Source organism: Cyprinus carpio, chromosome B8 (assembly GCF_018340385.1).
Source record: "Cyprinus carpio isolate SPL01 chromosome B8, ASM1834038v1, whole genome shotgun sequence".
NCBI lineage: Eukaryota > Metazoa > Chordata > Actinopteri > Cypriniformes > Cyprinidae > Cyprinus > Cyprinus carpio.
In genome coordinates this window covers 820737-843236 of record NC_056604.1, presented here as the reverse complement: position 1 = coordinate 843236, position 22500 = coordinate 820737, and the positions used below count along the sequence as shown (strand labels likewise).

The window sequence follows — 22500 nt, the reverse complement described above, 5'->3', positions numbered from 1 at the left end:
ATGGATTTTTAAAAATGCCCTTTCATGCAGTGTGTAACACAGCTCTAAGTGAATGAAAACATCTTGCAAAGTTTTAAATCTGAAAGTGCACCGTGTATAAAGTTATTGTCTCTCAAAAGAAAGAGTTGACTCTGAATCACTGAAACGAGTCGTTTTTAAAATGAATCCCAAGCTGTTGCATGTTGACATGTACCATTAGCATATTGCCCATGCACTTGTTGGTCTTTTCACATTGGTCTGAATGTAATGCTAATTCATTCTTTGCCACTAGGTGCCGCTTTTGGAGGTAAAAATACAGCTACAGCAAAAAATAGAAATAACTGACTTAAAACCATTTTAAGCTGCTGAAAATACTAGTGTTCTAATGTTTTTGGTGCCTTCTATCATGACACAAATGATGTCCCTACAAATAAAAACTGCAACTACATCAGTGAAAGATACTAACCTTGGCCTTTCCCTTGGCTTTCTCCGAAGTCGGTGCTGGTGGAAGCGATGGTGTCGGCCAGAGCCATCAGAGACATCTGCTCCATCCGCGTCAGGCCCGGCAGGCTGGAGTGAAGCAGGTGTCCAGATAACACCTGTGCATGTTCGGAGCCGAAGAACATAGGGCTGTACTTTGACAGATCAATGACTTTAGCGTTTGCATCCTCCTCATCTCCATCGAAAGGGTCCATGTCATCTGTACTGACCCCGGAGGTCTGGAAGAGCTCGTCGTAAGTGTCGCTCTGGCCGGGAGCGCTCACGCTCTCCGATCGTTCTTTGGCACTAGAGACCGTCTCCTCGTCGGCGGCTAACAGCGCGTGCAGAGGCAGCGGCGGGATGGAGTCGATCTCGGTGTAGTCGGAGCTCTCAGCTTTGCTGAACATCTTCGGGTCTCTGGCGGTGCTTCCGCTGGCGCTGATGGTGAGTGAGCGCAGACGCCGCTCCTGGTTAATCTCAGTGTCCTTCATAGACACGATCTCCCCAGCAATGCACTTCACCAGATGGGACAGGATGGCTTTGGCCCGGCGCACCTTCCCGAGGTCCATGAGCTCCAGCAGCTGCACTGGATGATACTGGGGCAGAGTAGGAAACAGGTTATACGCCGCCTCAAACAACCCAGAATCCTCCATCTCGGCCGGGAGGTCGTACACGGTTCTCTTTCCACTGAGTTTCTGTGCCAAACTAGTCATGGATCTGGTGAGGGTCTTTTTAGAAGGAAGTCCCTCGATCTTCACCACTGAGTTAAGCGACGTCACGCTACCAGTGCGTGACAGTTTGACCGGAGCCGGCGGCTGCCACTGGGAGTAGACGTGCATCTCGCAGTCCATCCCGACTACTAAGATGCCATCTCGCACCCAAGACAGAGACACAGGGATGGGTAGAGAACCCTCAACGGACGACACCAGATCCACCACTCGGAGGAGCACCAATCGAGAGCAGCTGCGCTCCTTACTGCAGTCAGACAGACCCAGATCTGGAGGCTTTCCAGAAAGCATCCCGTACATGTGAAGTTTGGATCCCAGACCCACGGTTAATATATGAGAACCATCTTCTCTGGAAACCCAGTCTAAGTGGACCTGCCTCTTACTGCCGACGACTGAACAACCGTTACTCAAGCAGTCGTTAGCGCTCGGGCTGTCGGAGCTACAGACTTTAAGCGTCTGCTCCAGAATCCACTGGGAGCCTCCGGTGGAGTCGCACTGGAAGATGCTGACGTGCATGATGGGTTCGTGGCTCCGGTGCGCGACCGCGACTCTGCTGGTGTGACAGCAGCTGAGACCCATGAGCTGACCGGACACACTCAGAGCGCTGCTGCTGGCCTCGCCCTCCTCCACAAGCAAAGGCCACTCCTCCCAGACGTATGACGGGTCAGCAGAGCCATCGGGGTCAGAGACGGCGCTGCACCTCCAGAACCGGACGGATCCGTCTGAGCAGGACGTGGCCAGCAGATACGGAGAGCGTCCGGCCGGCTGCAGAGACGAGGCGCTCAAATGACCTGCAACACAAGTGTGATGTTTGTTAGGATTGGGCGATATGGGCTTAAAAATATATCATGGTAACTTCTGCTATTTACTGCGATAACCATGACGATAATTCAGGGAATCCTGTTTCCTGTCTCTTTCCTATTTTTACCCTAAATAGGCTGTTGTGAGCATTACTGAGCACACACACATAATGTTTAATTCATACTGGAAGCCAGAGGGCGCTCTTGCGCAGACACTCCACACATGCATCACAGAAGTAATAGCACTGACGACGCTGCATTAAATCCCTAACATGGACAAACGCATCCAGTTTTCACTGAATAAAATGCAGATAGAGAAATTTTAACTGATGAAACTTGTAGACAATAAACATACGATTGCACAAAATATATGGTTTATATGTATTCTTCAAGCAAATCTTGGGTATTTTTTATGTATATTTATAATGCAATGCTAATCGACTTATATAACGTATAACAGTGGTTCCCAACCTTTTTCAACTCACGGCCCACACAACCAAACACATATGTTTGCGCGACCCACTGCAAAAAAGTTAACTGACCCCGCTATTGTTGGGTTAATAACTTAGTACTCAGAAGCTAGATTGTTAACTGTATTTATTGAATGAACTAGGCCTGTGATATGGACAAAAAAAACCTTCCGCGATTTCTTTGATCAATTTTGCGATTTCGATTTTATTCACAATTTTGACACACACAGATATGCTTTACAGTCATAAATGCATTCAGTGTGAATATGAAACATATTTCCAAAAGAAAACCAATTAGAGCTTTATCAAAAAGCTGTAACGTCTCTAGAACAGACATAAGTCAAAATAATCACTATAGTAAAGGTGTAACAAAATTTCTAGACTTATGGCAAAAAAATATAAATAAATAAATCCTGTGTGCAGGGACGTTTTTTCTTTTTTGCCATACATTGTTCAGAGAGCTCATTAATTGTAGCGGTGCCTCAGGTGTTGAAATAGATTTGTTATACATTATACAGGTTCACACGTACTCCGTCTGCAGTGCGTATACAGTATGTGTATGCGGTGCAGAAGCAGCAGCGAGAGCGCGTTATTGTAACGCGAAAGCACATTAAATTAATGTCCGCACGCACGCAGATTTCTTTTGCTCTGTCACAAAACCAGACACGCGTGCTCAGATACACGCTGCTCTCGCCGGAGAGAGTGTGCAAAACGTGTCTTCTCTCGCTCAAACTGTGTCCTGTGCACTCACAACTCTCTCTATGCTCATGTGCTAGATATTCATTCTTTTCGCACGTTTTTATTTCTAGCCTTTTACCGCGTGCAGTGTAAACACTCTGATCCGTTAACATGGGCTCGGAAAAAAAGGCGCATCACATCTGTTCTCGCGCTAGGCGCGTTGGATTCTGATTAGATCGGATGGCATACTGCGGGAGGTCAGGGCTGCGGAAAATCGTGCTATAAAGCGATTTAGAAATCGCGCACGCTCAAATCGTGATTTTATGACGATTTCTATCGCACAGCCCTAGAATGAACTGGCAATGAACAGAAAATAACTCGGGCTTATTTAATTATATATATGAAATGATGTTATTATGTTATGACTCAGACATTTTTTACATATATTAACAATATTATTATTTATTTTAATAGTAATTGGCGGCCCACCTTCAATACCATCGCGACCCACTAGGGGGCCGCGGCCCACAGGTTGAAAACCACTGACGTATAATATTTATCGTCTGTATAAAATGATAGCAATCACTCAATGTTTCGGTTAATTAACATTTTTGGCAAACGTTACAATGTATCATAATACAGACATGTGATATTTAATACTGCTGTGGAAATGATCAAGTTTTGGGGTTATTCTTGTTGTAGTAATTTGTTAATGTTTTTACACTTTTACATTTTCTTTCATGTTGGATGAAGACTGAGTAGAGGGTGAGTGAATAATGTCACCTCACCGTACCTGGTTTTTGAAAGAGTGTATTAATTGTGTTCATACAGCATATATTTCACTCATTGTTATACAGAAGTTCCTCACATAATTTGCGGAAAGCGTTGTGAAGCGTTTTTAAGAGGTGTATAAATAAAGGCCATAATGGAAATAATCAGAACATCATGCATTATCTAATCATCAAAGGTACACGGAGGTGGTCACCTGCAGCAGGTGATACACGCATGACTTCAACGCCCTGCGGCAGATCCAGCTCCTGGCTGAAGACTTTAGTGTTGGTCAGAGCGAGGCGGCAGGCGCTCTGGAGGTTAGACGTCTTCAGCTTGGGTCTCGGGGTTTGTGGTGAGCCGACCGTCTCAAAGTTAAACTGTGAGCTGTTCACGGGTGATGGAGACACACTCTCTCTGTCTGGAGTTTGAGTTTGCTCTGAAAGAATGACACAAAACTGCAGTTCAGTTGACAGAAACATCAATCAGTTGCTCTGTCTTTCCTTTATGGGTGACATTATAATTAGTGGTTGACTGACATGGATTTTTTGATGGCCAGTGCAGATGCCAATATAAAGCCGATATATATATGTAAAGATAGTAAAAACACATGCATAACAACAATTAGTATTTATTTTGCATAATATTATATTTTTAAAAATTTTAACTTCAATAAAAAAAAAAAAAACTGCAAAATAAAAAGATTTATTTAAATTGCAATTTTTTGATTCTGCAATTCACACAGTATTTTTCACAAATAAAGAAATTGTTAAAAATATGAATAAAAACACTGTAACTAACAGTGAGTGTGTTCAGTAATCTGGTAAATTGTGTGCGCTGTCAAAATAAAAGTCTAATTTTCTGAGTGTCGCCAAAACAGAAAAAAAATCACTGACCGATATATCGGTTGACCACTAATTATAATCATTAAAGCAGTGCTCATGCTGTTATTAAGGCTTTGTTTACATTCATGTCTGACTCCAATCTGGCACTTTTCACAGTCCAGTCAAGCGTGAGTCACATTAAACACCTTCAGTGTCGGGGAGTAGCTAGTTACATGTGACGGCGTTACATAATTTAATTACAAAATAAATGTAACTGTAATCAGTTATAGTTACTAAGAAAAAATGTGTAATTAAATTAGTAATTTATGAAAATGTTAACGATTACAAAGGGGGTTACATTTGAATATTTACACACATCGCCATTCAGATTTAATTTATTTCTTTCCCAAATTGCACCGACTATTCTAAAATATGAGACATACGGCTCTATGATTTCACTCCTATAACACAGATTGTCACAGAATATGCCATATTTTGGATGAATAGATCAAAAGTAAGTCAGTACACTTGAATCAAAACTCAATATGGACTAGAGTCTGTGTATAGAAAAAGAAAAAAAGATGAAGCCCATGCATCATACAACTTTTTTTAATGTCTGCATTGAACTTTAAGTCTCAAAGTAAAAGGCAGCAATAAAGTCTGATTTTGGTGGATGTGTTCAACTTTTATCATCTTAATTATGAAATCTGACAGTAATCTGTGTTGAGGACTACTGTAAGGTTAACCCCTGCATGTCTGAAAATGACTAACAGTTGAAAACATTCCTTAGAAATTTAGAAAAGTATTCAAAAGTACTCAAAAGTAATCAGTTACATTAATAAAGTAATTGACAAAGTTGCACTACTTATTACATTTTAAGTAGGGTAATTTGTAATCTGTAACCTGTTACATTTCCATTTATACCATAAGATCTATTACAAACCCATAACGACGGGAACCGCATCCAGCTGCAGATGCCACATGTGCAGGAGCGACCTGCCGCTCGGAGTGATCTCCACCACCACCAGGAAGAAGCGAGCGGAGAAGAGCGTCCGGCTGGGAACTGAACGGAGGACAAGCAGTCATGACACAGCACAGAAACACAACGAACGCTGAGAGAGAGAGAGAGAGAGAGAGAGAGAGAGAGAGAGAGAGAGAGAGAGAGAGAGAGAGAGAATGACTTCGTACCAGAATCCTGCAGGCAGTCGTCTACTTTCTCGCTTCCCAAGATCAGGTCCTCCTCGAACACGTGCAGCAGCTGCGTCTCTTTCCCCTGCTGAACAAACAGAGAGAGAGACGTGAGAAATAACATGATGCTCTTGTGTTAGATCATCCCATTATTCTGTAGTGGATCTTATACGTACAAAGTCTGTGATGGCATCAAGCTCAATGATGCAGCCTGGTCTGGCCGTCGACTGCTGGCTGATGATGTTAAACACCTCTCCAACATATTTCTGGGAACAAACACACGACAGATAAGCAGGACTCTGCTGTTTGATATGCTGATATAACAGCCAGGCTCATTCTTACGGAGATGTCGGGGTTGGAGAGTTCACTCAGCAGTTTCTTGGCCTCGATGATGGCCTGATAGAGTCGGAGCGAGCGTCCATCACTGGCGATGAAGCAGGCACTGGGTGAGTTCCCATACACACCTTTGGAAAGGAAATGAAATATGAATAGACCAACAGTATCATCCAATCAGCTGCAAGCTGAAGAACAGACATGCGTCACACGCAAGGCTTCGCCAGTTAAAGTTTTAAAGATGCACATTAAATATTCATGAGCTGAATACACATCTATAAATATTTCCAAGCAGCAGAGACTCGGTTTGAACAGGGATGCTTTCCTGTAAATGTTTTCCACTCGCTCATTAAAAATCTCTGAAAATATCACAAATAATCTGCACACAGAGTGCTTTCTCCTGTACTGTACTCTTGCTTTCTATTTTTAACGTAAGACTGTCAGACTGAACTAATCTAAACTCAAAAGGTTTCCCAGGGTTCGTACAGATACCGCAAAATAAAATTCCGGGACTTTTAAAGCACTACTTTTTTTGGTTTTCCACGACTGAAATCAGAGATCACGACTGTCAAACAATAACGTTATTATCTTTCAAATTCCAATAAATATACGAATAAAACATAATTGTACAAATAAAGCGCAGCACATTCAAAGCATGCAAAGACTGTGGCAACTTTAACATTTGAAAGGATACTGTGGCACAGTTATCGCCTTCCTTTTTCAAACTGATATTTTCATGAATATATGATTGACCTGAAGAATGAAAGCTATATCATACACTTGGAAAATTATGAGCTATATCACGCTCATAGACACTAGGGGTGTGACAATATGACAATACTCTTAGCTCAAAAGATGAGACAAAATACAGATACCTGTTGTTTTACACTACCACTGAGAGAGTTTAACCAAAGTATGTTATAGACTTTAGACCCTAAAGAGTCATGTCAACTTGTGGAAAATGGGCATCTGATGACCCCTTTAAGCACCTCGTATGAACCCTGGGGCCAGTTGTCTAAAACCTTTAATCTGGATCAGAATGATCTGGATTTGGAAATCCCATGTTTTGTGATCCAGGATCAGGATCTTACTTTTGTGCCGGTTTTTCAAAGCAAAATTGGATTGGATCACCCTGATCCAGATACACACTTTTTTGATTTACAGATCTGGATTACTAGTGCTCTACGGAGCCCCTAAAGGGACATGCTGATGAAAAAAAAAATGAGATGGGGGGGTGCCAATGTTCTGTATTGCGTTTACACACAGAACTACTTCTGACTGGTCCAGCTCTGATGATTGTGCCAATGTAGTTTACAATCAGTGATTAAAAAAGGAAAACTTTAAATTAAATATAATATTTCTGTTTGGGCATTTGAGGATATATTACAAATGTTACAAATGTTGCATTTTTTGGACCAGTTTTAAAATTGAGGATTTAATCCAGATTAAAACCCAGATTGGTTTTTGTTATCTAATCCGAATTCTGAATCATTTTTTTCTGTTGAACAACTCATTTTCAAGATTAGATCCAATCCGATGGCCAAAATCTGATCAGATTGCATTTGAACAACTGGCCCCTGGTTTCCACAGTGAGTTTATCTTCTATGTCAGAATCTAAGGAATGAGGAAGGGTCCTCACCGAGGCAGTTGCTGGGGATGAGCGTGGGCAGCCAGGCCACGTTAGAGAAGGCAGAGGCATGCAGAGAGTTGATCCTGGCCAGCTCCGACACGCCCCCAGAGAACGACAGCGGCCCGACCGGATCCACCCGCCACAGGATCAGCTCGCTGTAGACGGCGCTGGGGTCCTGCGAGACTCTGCTCCTGCGGGCCGGGGCGGTCAGGGCGGCGGCGGGCGTCCTCAGGGCGTTGTGGTGCGAGGTGGTGAGCAGCAGCGGCAGCAGAGAGTGGCAGGCCAGATCGTTGAGGTGGAAGCGATGACCGCAGTAGCGTGACTTGTGAGAGATGCTGAGCACCGCGGAGAAGGCCGAGTCCTCGGCGAAGCTGACGGCCCACTGGTTGAGCGAGCCGTCGGCGTGTTTGGAGATCATCAGGACGCTGGGGGTGAAGATGCTGAGACGCAGGCTGCCGGAGGAGGGTTTGTTCTGGCTCAGTCCGATCAGAGCAGAGGAGGACGAGTGCGGCAGGCCCGCGGGACGCTGACGGACGTGCTGCATGGCCAGGTCTACGTTTCTGTTGCAGGCGTACATGACCACGCTGCGGCTGAGAGAGTTAGCGTCGCCGGTGGGGAAGGCCACAGGAATCCTGGACACGAAGGAAACCTGGGAACAGAAAGAACTCTTCAGAAATGAAAGATCAGTAGGGCTGCCTTAGATTTGTCTGGTCGACATGTAGCCGCTCATTTGAAGCATTAGTCGACTAATTGCATGTTTTTTAATATCCCCTTTAAATCATAATAATGCAGCTTTAATTAGCCTAATAAGCACTCAAGCGCAGGCATAAAGCTTGCCACAGCGCAGCGGCAGAAGTAATGATCATGATGTGTCAGGGAGAAACAGAAAGGAGCATACCAGCAAACTCACAAGAGGTCAAAAAAGTGACATAATTTGGAATATGACCCTTGTAGGGGGGTGTGGGGGCATCCCTCCCCAGAAGAAAAATGTGGAGAATTTAACATGTAAATAAAGCGTTCTGGTGCACTCTGACAATAAAAAAAAGGAAAAAGACAGTGTATGCTTAAAGTAAAAAAAGCACATTTATACCACAAACATTCTGGACAGTGCAACTCTGTTGTGATCAGTGTTCATACTTCTCTTTGTCGCATCAAATTACAGCACTGAACTTCTATGGACAAAAATGCATCTAAAAATAGAATGAGCTCCTGCAGGAAAAGTATGTGATCCAGGCTGCCCAAAACATGAGAAATCTTTATTTTAAGCTTCAAGTTGATGCATTAGCGTAATTACTTGCCCTGTCAGTCACTTTGACAGATACGTGTGTGCGTCCTCAGCGCAAAAAACCTTCAGTTAACGGTCATATTCTTATCTGTAAATGTCAAAAATTCACCCAAGCCTTTCCATTTTTGCATAAAGGCCCATCCTGACAGATTGTGTTAAGCTGAAATCTTTACTGAAAGAGCAGCGCGGCAGACACGCGTTAAACAGACGAAACACAGAGAGACGAGGGAGACACTATTCAGCGCAAAAACATTCACTGTGCTGAAATATCTGTTGCTGAACATTACATTTATGTTTAAAAGTCAACATGCAGTGCGAGTACTTTATGAGAGTACTAGAAACTGAAGGGACAGCAGTGTGTAACTGTCTGAATATAAATGTCAGACACTTTTACAGGATAAAGATATGACTGACTGATCAAAGTGTTCCTGCAGAACATTACTGTGATTTTATTCATCTTCATTATCTTTATTATTTTAATTTTTGATCTAGAGATTTAAACTATATCGCCTACAGTGATTAACAAATTTATTAAAACAGATGTATGTAAGGTTCTTAACCAGTTTTGTAAGGTTTGTGCCACTGCTGCTCTTAACATACAGTACTGGTAATCACCAAAATCATTGTTTAGCTTTCTGTATTGGTTACTCCTCCAATATGCGTAAGCTCTTTAGTCACAGTAGTAAGCTATTTCTAATGCTTTAACATAATTATTGCTGTTATCTATGAAAGAAAGGCAGAAAAAATGGTCAAGTGCTTTATGTTTTTTTTATTCAGATACACAATTAGTCAAAAAGTACATAAACAATGCCAGCAAGCTGTTATCAAAGGCAAAGGAGGCCATTTCTGTTATTATGTGAATAAATACTATTTAGTTGTTTCGGTTTGTTATTTGCCCAATATAAATTTTTAGATTTACCTTTTTTTTGACAGATATATAAAATATTTGTGTTTTCTCTATTATGACAGGTGGTCTAATAAATTGTTAAGCACGGTCTGTTTTCATAGCTTTCAGGTGCACGTTTGTTTGAAGGACATTGGGCTGAATGTGGAATAGTGTGTTTTTGTCAATAAAATTAAAATAAAGAAAATTGTGTGTGTGTGTGGGGGGGGGGGGGGTATCCGATTAATCGAAAAAATAATCGGCCAAGTAATCGATTATCAAAACAATCGTTAGTTTCAGCCCTAGCTGATTCATTCAGAAACGAGGCAAGTGACTTGTCTTTATGAATGAGTTACTGAATCATTCGTTCACAAACGTGGATTCATTCAGTATCGAAATAGTGTTTATGCATTTACATTTAGTAATTTAGCAGATTGCATATGTGAGCCGTGCTGGCACAATGAGTGTGAATGTGCATGGTCTAAATTTGAGCTACAGGCAAAAAACATAAATAAATAAAAAATAACATTTCAGTTTTGGTCAAATTTGAGGTTTTCACAAAAATGAGTTCATTAAGCCCTCTTCTAGCGATCCCAATGCTTTAAATAGTAATTAAACCTCTAAAATCATCTTTATTTGTATGTTTTCTGAGAGGAGTACCTGCTTCTCAAGTTGTAGATCTATTGTTGTAAAGCACTTCATTCCAGCTTTGTGAATATTCATATTGAATTCTCAATCACATGAGTCCAAACCCATGAAATATGATTTTCAAACCCATGCTGATGAAAACAAAACAATCGCGCTGACTGACATTTACAAAGCGCATGCATAAGACACACGGTCTCTCTATAAAGTACATTATTGTGAAAAATGTCTTGGTGAGATTCACACAAACATCATCTGTTATGTCTTACGTGAACGTTTAGTTAACAGTTCTGATGATCAAATCTGATGTGCAGCGTTATATCAGATCCATGCATTACAGCAGGTCCTAATATAGATCTGTCTCAGTGTTAACCAGACATTAAAAGAAAAGACTCTTGATTAAACTACTGTTTATTTCCATCTTTGTTATTTTTAATAAATAAGATAAAATAAAAAAATAGCAATACTGTGATTAATAATACAGTAATTATTATTAAGAAAAGAACTGGGGGAAAATATGCAACGTTGCTAAGGGATTTTGCTTCGGGATCCTTAACTCTATTTCTCTCAAAATGAACTCTGCTGATTCCATCGCATTCAAACGGCTGCAGCTCAATCATTTTTAGTGTCCGATTTCAACAAGTCACACATGAGTTTGAAGCTATTTTAATGGAGAAACTCAAATAAAAATACTAATTTTGAAAATTTGCTCGTTCCGACTCATTTTGCCAGCATATATGCAGATTGCATGCGGTTGCTAGGGAGAAATGTGTGGTTACAGCATGTTCTGAGTTGTTTCTAGACATAATGTGAGGAATCGCTCATGTCTGCAACACAAACTCTCCCAGGACCTGCGTCTGTACCTGTGCCTGTCGGAACATGCCGGGCTGGTATTCGTCCAGCCAGTCGACGTGCCACACCAGCAGCGAGCCGTCCATCGGGTGGATGCTGAACAGCATGTCTGCTGCTCTGTTCCAGTCGCCCAGCAGCACATCCACCTGATGATCCACCAGAGCCGCAGCATCAGCACCGCTCCCCTCCTCATCAGCATCTGCTCAGAACAGAAAGAGCTCAGCTTCATATGATCCTCACATGCTGTTCACACAGGCCTATGACTGTGGAAAGGCCATCAATAAAACTGCAAACACACAGACAGTGACTTATTTTTTAAGTAGAACAGCAAAGAAGATTTTTAGCTGAAACTGTGCTCCTTGGTGATTCACATAATACAAGTCAATGGTTACCGGCACTTTGAGAATAAAAAAAAAATTATACCACTGATCATAATATCCTACTTTCCCGGTTGGAACATGTTGTTGGCATTAAGGGTACAGCTTTGGAGTGGCTCAGGTCCTATCTAACAGACAGGACTTTTTCTGTCCGCCTTTGTGTCCTCATCAGCTCCCCTTCCATTTGGAGTCCCTCAAGGCTCTATCCTTGGCCCTATGCTGTTTTCCCTGTTTATGCTCCCATTAGGGTCTATTCTCCGGAAATATAATTATTATCCTTTATTTTACCAGGAATTATCCCATTGAGATATAAATCTCTTCTACCAGGGAGTCATGGCCAAAATGCAGCACAGAAAGTTTCACATACAGATTAGACACACATAAAACAAAAAATGATAAAAATATCATCCAACATCATATTTAAAAAAAATTACATAAAATATTCACATAATATTTCGTTTCACTGTTATGTTATTTGGTCCAAATTGTCTCTAACAAGGTCTCTAACATTGATCTGGGCCCTTTGCTTCCACGTGTTAAATCCACTGTTAAAAACCAGGGTGTAATATTGGATATGGAGACACCAGCAGAGACACCAGTAGCATTATTGGAAACAATTTTTCATTAATAACAGGCTACTTAGTAAAAAATTGCCATTAAACACATATTTAAAATATACTTTCTTTATTGTTTCTACATAAATTTGGAGGTTCAATGTGAAATTATGACAATATAAATATATAAATATGCAATTAAATATGATTAATTACAGGAAAATGTGTGCTAATTTTTTTTTTTTTAATTGACTGACAGACAGCACTCTGTTAACCTTTTACATTTATATATATATATCTCTGTAATGTACAATACTATGTACAGTACCTTATTGTTGTTTGTTTTACGACCCTTTATGTACAGCACTTTGGTCAACCACTCTTGTTTTTAAATCTGCTCTAGAAATAAACTAAACTTGAAAAAAAAAAGCATATCAGGCAAAACACACACGGCTCCTGACGATACATATTGAGGTCTTATGAAGTGAAACAATCAGTCTGTGCAAGAAACTGAACATTGTTAGCTGTGATCCAGAGCCTCAGACAAAGCTTCCGGAGTGATGTTCAGTTCACAAATGAATCATTATTTTGAATTGGCTCTTTTTGGTGAACTAGTTGAACCAGTTCATCAGATCGTCTGAATCAGCACAGATCTACAAGTCCCTCGATCAGAACTCACTTCCAGACGCCCGACAGTCACTGCGACTGGAAACGAGCTGAAATATCAGCGTATCTGATCCTGTGATGAATGAACTGATTCAGCTCCAGTTCCTCCAGCAGTCACTGAACCAGGAAACAGTTCGACTCGGACCGAAGACCGATGAGCCGCTGCTATGAGCACGTGTGGACCGAGAGCTTGACGCTTTTATGGTTTCTCACGGTTTATATAAAAAGCTGAGCTGATGAAGACTAGTTTATTTACTTTACATGCTTTAAACTATAAAACATCCACGTTTCACATTATCATTGAATGCTTTATTAATTAATATTTATTTATTCTGTTTTCTTTCTTTTTTTCCATTCTCTTTTCTATATCTGTTTTCTTTTTATTTATTATATAATTAAAAATAAAAACCCTTGCTGCGAGTACTGCATTAGGCTTACTGAGACAGCACTTGTGTATCATTGCTCTTTTGTTAGTTTTGATTGCTTCTATTGTCCTCATTTGTAAGTCACTTTGGATAAAAGCATCTGCTAAAGGACTAAATGTAAATGTAACTGTCGCTTTAATAAACAGTTCTGCCTCATCTTGGTTCACATCCTGCTCTGTACGCTCACATTAGTGTCTCTCTCACATAACGTAAACCAGTCCTGTCCTCTGATATATGGCTCAGATGATGCACACGGTACCGTAGCGCTCCGTGGGTCCGTTCTGCTCGCCGCTGCCCCTCAGCTGCTGTAGAAACACCTCCATGCTCAGCGTCAGGTGCAGCTCTTTGTTGTTGAGCCAGTGAACGGTGAACGGGCCGCCCGGTTCCTCCTCATCAGAGCCGTTCATGGACGAGATGGAGGGCAGCAGAGGGATGTCTGCACACAAACATCACCATCACATTCACACTCACATTATCTGTCTTCAGACAAGGGTCACTGCTTCCTGCATGTATTTTGACAGCAGGTTTGGGGAGCTACAGAGAGATGGGATATCAGAGCAACAGCATTTACATATTTATGCATTTAATAAAAATACCCTGCTATTGTACTTTTAGTATACTAAACTGGCATGCTTAAAGTCTGCTAAATTAGAGCAACTCATTTTGTACTTAATGTACTTTAATTGTGCTAAAGTGCAACTATTGCAATTATACTTCAGGTACACTCTAGCATTTAAAGACTGATATTATTCAAGGTTCATACAACAGTGACATTAAAACACATGTTAGGCTTAATATTAAGATTCACACAAGTAGTGCACAAGTTTCATTATAATTTTTATATTAGTAAGCATCAAGCAGGCATGTCAGTATATTAACAGATTTGAACTATACCTGGTATGAAATAAATGTATTTTAAATATTTTACTTTTTTACTAGGAATTCATTAATTATTAGCTATTTATCAACTCATGAACCCCAGTTCTGTAAACCAAGCACTGCTGTGTACACAAAGATAACTGAGCTCAACTGAGTGTTCATCTCTGTGTTTATCCTGCACACAGGTCCTCCTCATGAGTTTTTGGGTCATGTCTGTGTCACATGTGAAGGCTGGAGGTCTGGTGTGTGTTACCTGTGGCTGGGTTGATGCTGGCGGCGATGTGGAAGTGGCACAGTGCGTTGGCGTGCAGGATGTTGGTGCGATGGGCGTTGTGTTTGTTCTGCTGCTGGGGCAGAGGACCGCTGTAGGAGAGCTGAGATAAACAGCGCACCTCCTCTCTCCACGACGGCTTCTGCTGGGAACACAAAGCAGACGCTGCTGTATTCTTTCATTAGTGAACACTAGACTAAACTAAATTCAGATTCTGCACTTAAATATTATCAACATTCAATTATATTCAAATTTAAAAGAGAATTTCAGTTAGGGAAAAAAAAGCTTTTGGCTTCTCTCCTGAGGCCACGAGAAGGTGCATCGAGCAAAATACTGCTTATACACATTTATTAAAGCAATAAATTAACATGACTATGTTGTACAGTAAATGCATCTTGATTCAAGAATGTTTAGATATTACAGTATACTAGAAAACAAGACAAGAACACTGAGTAAGATAAGTTTTTGAATCATTTTTTCGTCTCACCTCCAGCGGGTTCTGGTTCTGGTTCTGGTTCTGCGCTCGGGTGTTGCTGGAGCTCTTCTTCATGCTGTTATTCTTCATCCCGTTGTTGCTGCAGTGATTTTGTCTGAGTCCAGACAGCAGACAGTCGCTGGGCAGCAGTGTTTCGGCCCACAGGCGACACACACTGTCCTTGCAGCAGGTCAGCAGCACGTTACACACGGCGCCTCTGGAAGTAGAAGTATCTTCTTATTTAAAGCCATGTCAGCATCTTAGGCTATTTTCATGGCAAAAACAATAAGTAGTCTATATAAATACAAACAAACACAAGTTATATTACACAAGATTTTTTACATAAACACATGATAAAAATTCTACTAAATAAATCTTTAAGTGAGTTTACTTCATAAAAAGGTTTTTGGCATACATTAAAAGCGGGACAGTCCATTAAAATTTGATGCAATCTAGGAAAATTTACCTATTATAGGTTTAACATATAAAAGCTTGGTTCAAGCTAGTTCCAAAGCAGTTTTTATTTTGTCCATAGCTTGAACTTGAGCTTGAATGTTATAGAATAATAATTTAACGAAACCCAATTTTGACCAAAACAAACTGATATTCGACCCATTTTTGTTTTTTTTTTCCTGAAAACATTCCAGAGCGACATCCGACGGGTTTTTCTAGATCTCATCACAAATATGTTTGCAGAACAAGCACTGTTTAGGGTCTCCAACTTTAAGCAAAAATGCACGAGTCTTGTATCACCTACGTGACATCTGCAAAATACCACTTGATCAAATCTAGTTTTACAAGAGATTAAAAATCAGTTTAAAATTTCCGGCGGCGCCTCTGGAAGAGCGGGACAGAGCGGTCAGCACGCATGTACTCACCTGGGCATGTATTTGCTGGTCTTCCTCCAGGAGAAGCCGGTGACGGAGCGAGGGTGAGCCAGGTAAATGAAGGAGAAGTCGATCTCGGCTCCGGAGCGCAGGTCGAGCGACGTGAAGAGTTTAGTGACGTCCGCTTGCCATTTACTGGTGCTGTACCACACCTTCACCAGACAGTCGTCCTGCAACCACACAAGCCTTCAATAATTCTGCATTCGTCACGTTAGAAAGACCGTATTCAGGAGCTGAGTGAACATGTTTCAGTGGGAAACTCATTACTTTTTTTAAGCCCTGAGCTTCCAAGTTGTGTTAGTGAGAAAACATTGGAGAAGCAATAGATGCAGTGTCTGTATTGATGGTAAATTTGCTGATTTATTTATCATTTACCATCAGCATCAAAGACACATTTTTCTCTAAAGCCTTTGATGTTGTTTGAGATCTATAGGGATTTTATGAGCATGCATGGATGATAATGTTTTATGAGTTTATGCTTTTTTTAAACACTTAATGCCAATTCTATTTCATTCTGGTTTTTACTGTATTTCCTCTTGATTGTACAGCAAATTTAATGTGCTTTATAAATAAACTTAAACATGAATTAGATTCATGATGAGTAATATGATTTTAAATAGTCTTAAATAGTATTAAAGTGACACCTATTAGTCTTTATAATTCTTCTACATGTTAATTGGTGTAAGATTTTAAACCTTTTTTACATTTTTTGTGTATTGTTTTTAAATATTCAGTTATTTTTGTTATAAGAAAAAAGTTATTAAACCTGTTATAATGTATTATAACAACACTTTTTTTGCAACTAAATTTCAATACCGTGATAAAAGCTTTAGCAATTAATCGCAACATGAAAATTTAATGTGCATTCTTTATTCATCATTTAATAGAAGCAAAGTTAAAAACTTAAACAATTAACTTTATGCAGTAAAAGTTTATCGTTACTCACTTGTGCTCCAACCAACACAACGGACTGGATTTGAAATTATATTTTCTTATGATAAACACACAGACTCTCACGTGAGCATCGTATTCGACAAGATTTTGAGTGAACAGCGACTACAATGCCGTCCTGTTTTCTAACAGTAGAATGACTTGGAATAATGTGTGATATATGTACAAACACAAACCTGTCCCGCGGTCGCAAAAAACTCTCCATCCGGGGAAAACTTGATGAAGTGAGTGGAAGCGGCGGACCTGTAACAACCAGAGATTTCACTCAGAACACACTTCACACACTAATGACAAACAATATTTATATGGCTTTTACTTTTCTGGACACCTGGAAATTTCAGGAAAATGTAATGGTTCAATTTTAGTAATCAAAAAGCATGTCTAATTAATTGGAATCATGAAATATACTTGATTTAACAACAATTTATTAAAGGTTTAACAAAAATAAAATTTTTAGGGCCTTATGAAATCCATTTAATTTTTTTTTTCTAAATTCTGTTTTTTTTTTTAGTTAAAATGAATTGAAATGAATAATTAATTGAAATCATGAAATGTATACAATTTAATAACATTTTTTAAACATTTAACAAAAATGACATTTTTAGGGCCCTACCAATTTCACATAATTTTTCCCAAATTTTACTGTAATCTGTTTAAGTTGTGTTCAGATTTATGTATTTATTTATTTATTCTTTGCTGTCTAGAGCTGGGCAATATGGCAAAAAAATTTAATTTCAATGTTTTCAGAACGTTTGACTGATTCTCAATTTTTTTTACAATTTTTAACTAGTCACTTTGTAAATGTAACTACAACATGATTCAAGTAACTTTTTCTTTATTAACCCTCGAGTTAAAGAAAATTCTATTCCAAGTGCAGCACACATGATGTAGATGTTAAACAAATCACTTGTTAAATATCTTTGCAGAAAAGATGTATAAACTACAACTACATCTTGTACAGACGTGTCTTATATTATATGTTCAGAAATAAAACAAGGAAAATACTTAAAAAAAAAAAAAAAAAAAAAAAAAAAAATTCTCAAAAGTCAAGTTAATTCAAATTCAAAATGACTGAAGGTATAACACCAGTAGACTATTATTAACTATAAATGTTCTGTAAAAACAATGAACAGCAGCTTTCAGCCTGACGTGAAATATCAGACATACAGTCGTGGCCAAAAGTTTTGAGAATTACATAAATATTGGAAATTGGAAAAGTTGCTGCTTAAGTTTTTATAATAGTAATTTGCATATACTCCAGAATGTTATGAAGAGTGATCAGATGAATTGCATAGTCCTTCTTTGCCATGAAAATTAACTTAATCCCAAAAAAACACCTTTCCACTGCATTCATTGCTGTCATTAAAGGACCTGCTGAGATCATTTCAGTAATCATCTTGTTAACTCAGGTGAGAATGATGACGAGCACAAGGCTGGAGATCATTATGTCAGGCTGATTGGGTTAGAATGGCAGACTTGACATGTTAAAAGGAGGGTGATGCTTGAAATCATTGTTCTTCCATTGTTAACCCATGGTGACCTGCAAAGAAACACGTGCAGCCATCATTGCGTTGCATAAAAATGGCTTCACAGGCAAGGATATTGTGGCTACTAAGATTGCACCTAAATCAACAATTTATAGGTTCATCAAGAACTTCAAGGAAAGAGGTTCAAATCTTGTAAAGAAGGCTTCAGGGCGTCCAAGAAAGTCCAGCAAGCGCCAGGATCGTCTCCTAAAGAGGATCCAGCTGCGGGATCGGAGTGCACCAGTGCAGAGCTTGCTCAGGAATGGCAGCAGGCAGGTGTGAGCGCATCTGCACGCACAGTGAGGCGAAGAGTTTTGGAAGATGGCCTGGTGTCAAGAAGGGCAGCAAAGAAGCCAATTCTCTCCAAAAAAAAACATCAGGGACAGATTGATCTTCTGCAGAAAGGTATAGTGAATGGACTGCTGAGGACTGGGGCAAAGTCATATTCTCCGATGAAGCCCCTTTCCGATTGTTTGGGGCATCTGGAAAAAGGCTTGTCCGGAGAAGAAAAGGTGAGCGCTACCATCAGTCCTGTGTCATGCCAACAGTAAAGCATCCTGACACCATTCATGTGTGGGGTTGCTTCTCATCCAAGGGAGTGGGCTCACTCACAATTCTGCCCAAAAACACAGCCATGAATAAAGAATGGTCCCAAAACACCCTCCAACAGCAACTTCTTCCAACAACCCAACAACGGTTTGGTGAAGAACAATGCATTTTCCAGCACGATGGAGCACCGTGCCATAAGGCAAAAGTGATAAACTAAGTGGCTCGGGGACCAGAATGTTGAAATTTTGGGTCCATGGCCTGGAAACTCCCCAGATCTTAATCCCATTGAGAACTTGTGGTCAATCCTCAAGACGCGGGTGGACAAACAAAAACCCACTAATTCTGACAAACTCCAAGAAGTTATTATGAAAGAATGGGTTGCTATCAGTCAGGATTTGGCCCAGAAGTTGATTGAGAGCATGCCCAGTCGAATTGCAGAGATCCTGAAAAAGAAGGGCCAACACTGCAAATACTGACTCTTTGCATAAATGTCATGTAATTGTCGATAAAAGCCTTTGAAACGTATGAAGTGCTTGTAATTATATTTCAGTACATCACAGAAACAACTGAAACAAAGATCTAAAAGCAGTTTAGCAGCAAACTTTTTGAAAACTAATATTTATGTAATTCTCAAAACTTTTGGCCAAGACTGTACAGTAGTAGTTCTTTACAGGTGTTTTATTCTGTTGTGCTGCTTTTCCATTGTTTTTTTCTATGTAAACATGGATGTGTTTGACTGTTGCGTTCGAGTCTCTTGGAGCGTCTCATGCATGAAACAGCAGTCTAAAAACACGGCGCTCAAGTTAAAAGAAGTTCACTCCCATCTTCTTGCATGTGTTTCCTATTCCACTGCCTGCGACGCATCTTTATCAACACAAAAGTGTGTTCTGTGTGATATGAGCGCGTCACACGTGAGCAGTTAATCAGGTGCACCGACATGCGGTTGCAGCGTTCTTTTCTCTTTGCGGTTATCATTGGCATATTGTCAAAGTGTCTAATTCTAACGTTTGGTAATATTTCGATTCCTCGATTTCTAAAAAATAAAATCGTGGCAAAACTTTACATTTAAATTAATCAATAAAATCTGAAAAATCGCCCAGCCCTAATGGTTTCTGTTTTATTTTCTCTGGATTTATGATTTATTACAACTTTATTATCAAAAATGGTGGTAATCTATTTCAGGCATAAAACACTGGAGCTGCCTCACGTGTAGGAATGTAAAGATTAACCATGAGCCAGTTGAAAATTGATTCATATATGTGACGATTCAAATCGTTTGAGATGTTAGACAAATCGTGATTCAGTTAGGGGCAGGAGTTTATATGAATGTATATCTGAGGGGAACTTACGGTCTTTAGAAAAGTTTAGATGCTATTTTTTCTTTTCATCTTGCCTCTGTATGAAGCATATTAAAGTTCATAAGTGCAGCGCTGCTTTGTTTACAGCGGTAACCAAGGAAACGCTTTAAGCTCCACCTGCTGCAGTATTCGTAAGTGCTTTGTTTACAGCGGTAACCAAGGAAACGCTTTAAGCTCCACCTGCTGCAGTATTCGTAAGTGCTTTGTTTACAGCGGTAACCAAGGAAACGCTTTAAGCGCCACCTGCTGCAGTGTTCATAAGTGCTTTGTTTACAGCGGTAACCATGGAAACGCTTTAAGCTCCCCCTGCTGCAGTGTTCATAAGTGCTTTGTTTACAGCGGTAACCATGGAAACGCTTTAAGCTCCCCCTGCTGCAGTGTCCCTAAGTGCTTTGTTTACAGCAGTAACCAAGGAAACGCTTTAAGCTCCACCTGCTGCAGTGTTCATAAGTGCTTTGTTTACAGCAGTAACCAAGGAAACGCATTAAGCTCCCCCTGCTGCAGTATTCGTAAGTGCTTTGTTTACAGCGGTAACCAAGGAAACGCTTTAAGCTCCACCTGCTGCAGTATTCGTAAGTGCTTTGTTTACAGCGGTAACCAAGGAAACGCTTTAAGCTCCACCTGCTGCAGTATACATACTGCTTTGTTTACAGCGGTAACCAAGGAAACGCTTTAAGCTCCCCCTGCTGCAGTATTCGTAAGTGCTTTGTTTACAGTGGTAACCAAGGAAACGCTTTAAGCTCCACCTGCTGCAGTGTACATACTGCTTTGTTTACAGCGGTAACCAAGGAAACGCTTTAAGCTCCACCTGCTGCAGTATTCGTAAGTGCTTTGTTTACAGCGGTAACCAAGGAAACGCTTTAAGCTCCACCTGCTGCAGTGTACATACTGCTTTGTTTACAGCGGTTACCAAGGAAACGCTTTAAGCTCCACCTGCTGCAGTGTACATATATTTCAATTCCACATAGAAACGTGCAGCATTTTGTCCAAGCAATAATAAAAGGACACATTTAATTAATAATTTGTCTTAAATCTTATTTTGTTAAAAAAGTCATTGAGTGAATCGTTACATCCCTACTGACGTGTGCTCAGAGAGACTCATGAAGTGATGAGGAACACTGACTTGCACTGCCACACGCATCTCCAGGAGCGCTGAGGAGCGGCGGGTTCGGTCTCTGCGCTGGACTGAGCGTCACACCACAGCTGCAGACACGCCGAGCCCGTCAGCAGACACGACCCTGCACACAGCGTCAGAGAGAGAGGTCAGCGGCCCGTCTCACACACGACAAGCATGCGCTGATCTCACGTACCTGTGGGGTGCCACGTCAGGATGTGTGCGACCGACTGCAGGACGAACTGACCGCTCTTCTGCCAATGATAACTCAGCTTCTGCTGAGCACAAACACACACAGCAAATCATTCACATGCATGCATTTGACAGACGCATTTTATGCATTGCATTCAAGGAATACATGTTTTCAGTTCATGCATTCGCTGGGCCATGACTTTCAGAACTAGGATTGGGTATCGTTTGAGTTTTAGTGATTCTGCTTATAGATTCCAATTCTTAACAAAAATCAGCCGGCTACAGAAAAACTGGACTCAATTAAGAGCTGATTGTGTGCAAAATAGAGCTGCACGATTCTGGATAAATTTAGAATTTTTTTTTTTTTTTTTTTTTTAAGAAGGTTGTAGTTCTCACAATTCTGGAGAAAAGTATTAGACAACTAAACAAAATCTCATGGAATTTATGAATGTAATGATTCAATGTTTTACTTGTTTTATTACTGGATGAATCAGTGTATTTGAATGAATCTTTTGAATAAATGATTAAAAGACAAATGCATTTTTTAATGATCACCACCTAAAAAAAAAAAAAAAAGAAATAAAGATGCACACACAGAAATTGGTAGGTGGACTTTTACAACAAGTATCTGATTCCTGAACTGATCGGATTCTGGAATTGATTTTCGATTCCCAACCCTATTCATGACCGCTTTAATAGAGTGCATTTATTCCAGAATAAAACTCACGTTTTG

General features: G+C 40.2%; 1 protein-coding gene across 1 annotated transcript in view; it reads right to left on the bottom strand.

Moving 5' to 3' along the window:
* LOC109074674 (dmX-like protein 1) overlaps window positions 1–22500 on the bottom strand; it is a 50135-nt gene that overhangs the window by 23031 nt on the left and 4604 nt on the right. The window contains exons 4-19 of the mRNA XM_042729173.1: window positions 22495–22500; window positions 21772–21850; window positions 21585–21699; window positions 17205–17271; window positions 16069–16247; window positions 15203–15407; window positions 14698–14860; window positions 13825–14001; window positions 11555–11742; window positions 7888–8527; window positions 6258–6379; window positions 6092–6181; window positions 5916–6003; window positions 5671–5790; window positions 4121–4342; window positions 446–1978 (exon numbers count right to left, since the gene is read on the bottom strand). The exon at window positions 22495–22500 is cut by the window's right edge and continues 69 nt beyond it. Of these exons, the coding sequence (XP_042585107.1) occupies window positions 446–1978; window positions 4121–4342; window positions 5671–5790; window positions 5916–6003; window positions 6092–6181; window positions 6258–6379; window positions 7888–8527; window positions 11555–11742; window positions 13825–14001; window positions 14698–14860; window positions 15203–15407; window positions 16069–16247; window positions 17205–17271; window positions 21585–21699; window positions 21772–21850; window positions 22495–22500 (3994 nt within the window). The remainder of the gene's footprint in view (window positions 1–445; window positions 1979–4120; window positions 4343–5670; window positions 5791–5915; window positions 6004–6091; window positions 6182–6257; window positions 6380–7887; window positions 8528–11554; window positions 11743–13824; window positions 14002–14697; window positions 14861–15202; window positions 15408–16068; window positions 16248–17204; window positions 17272–21584; window positions 21700–21771; window positions 21851–22494) is intronic.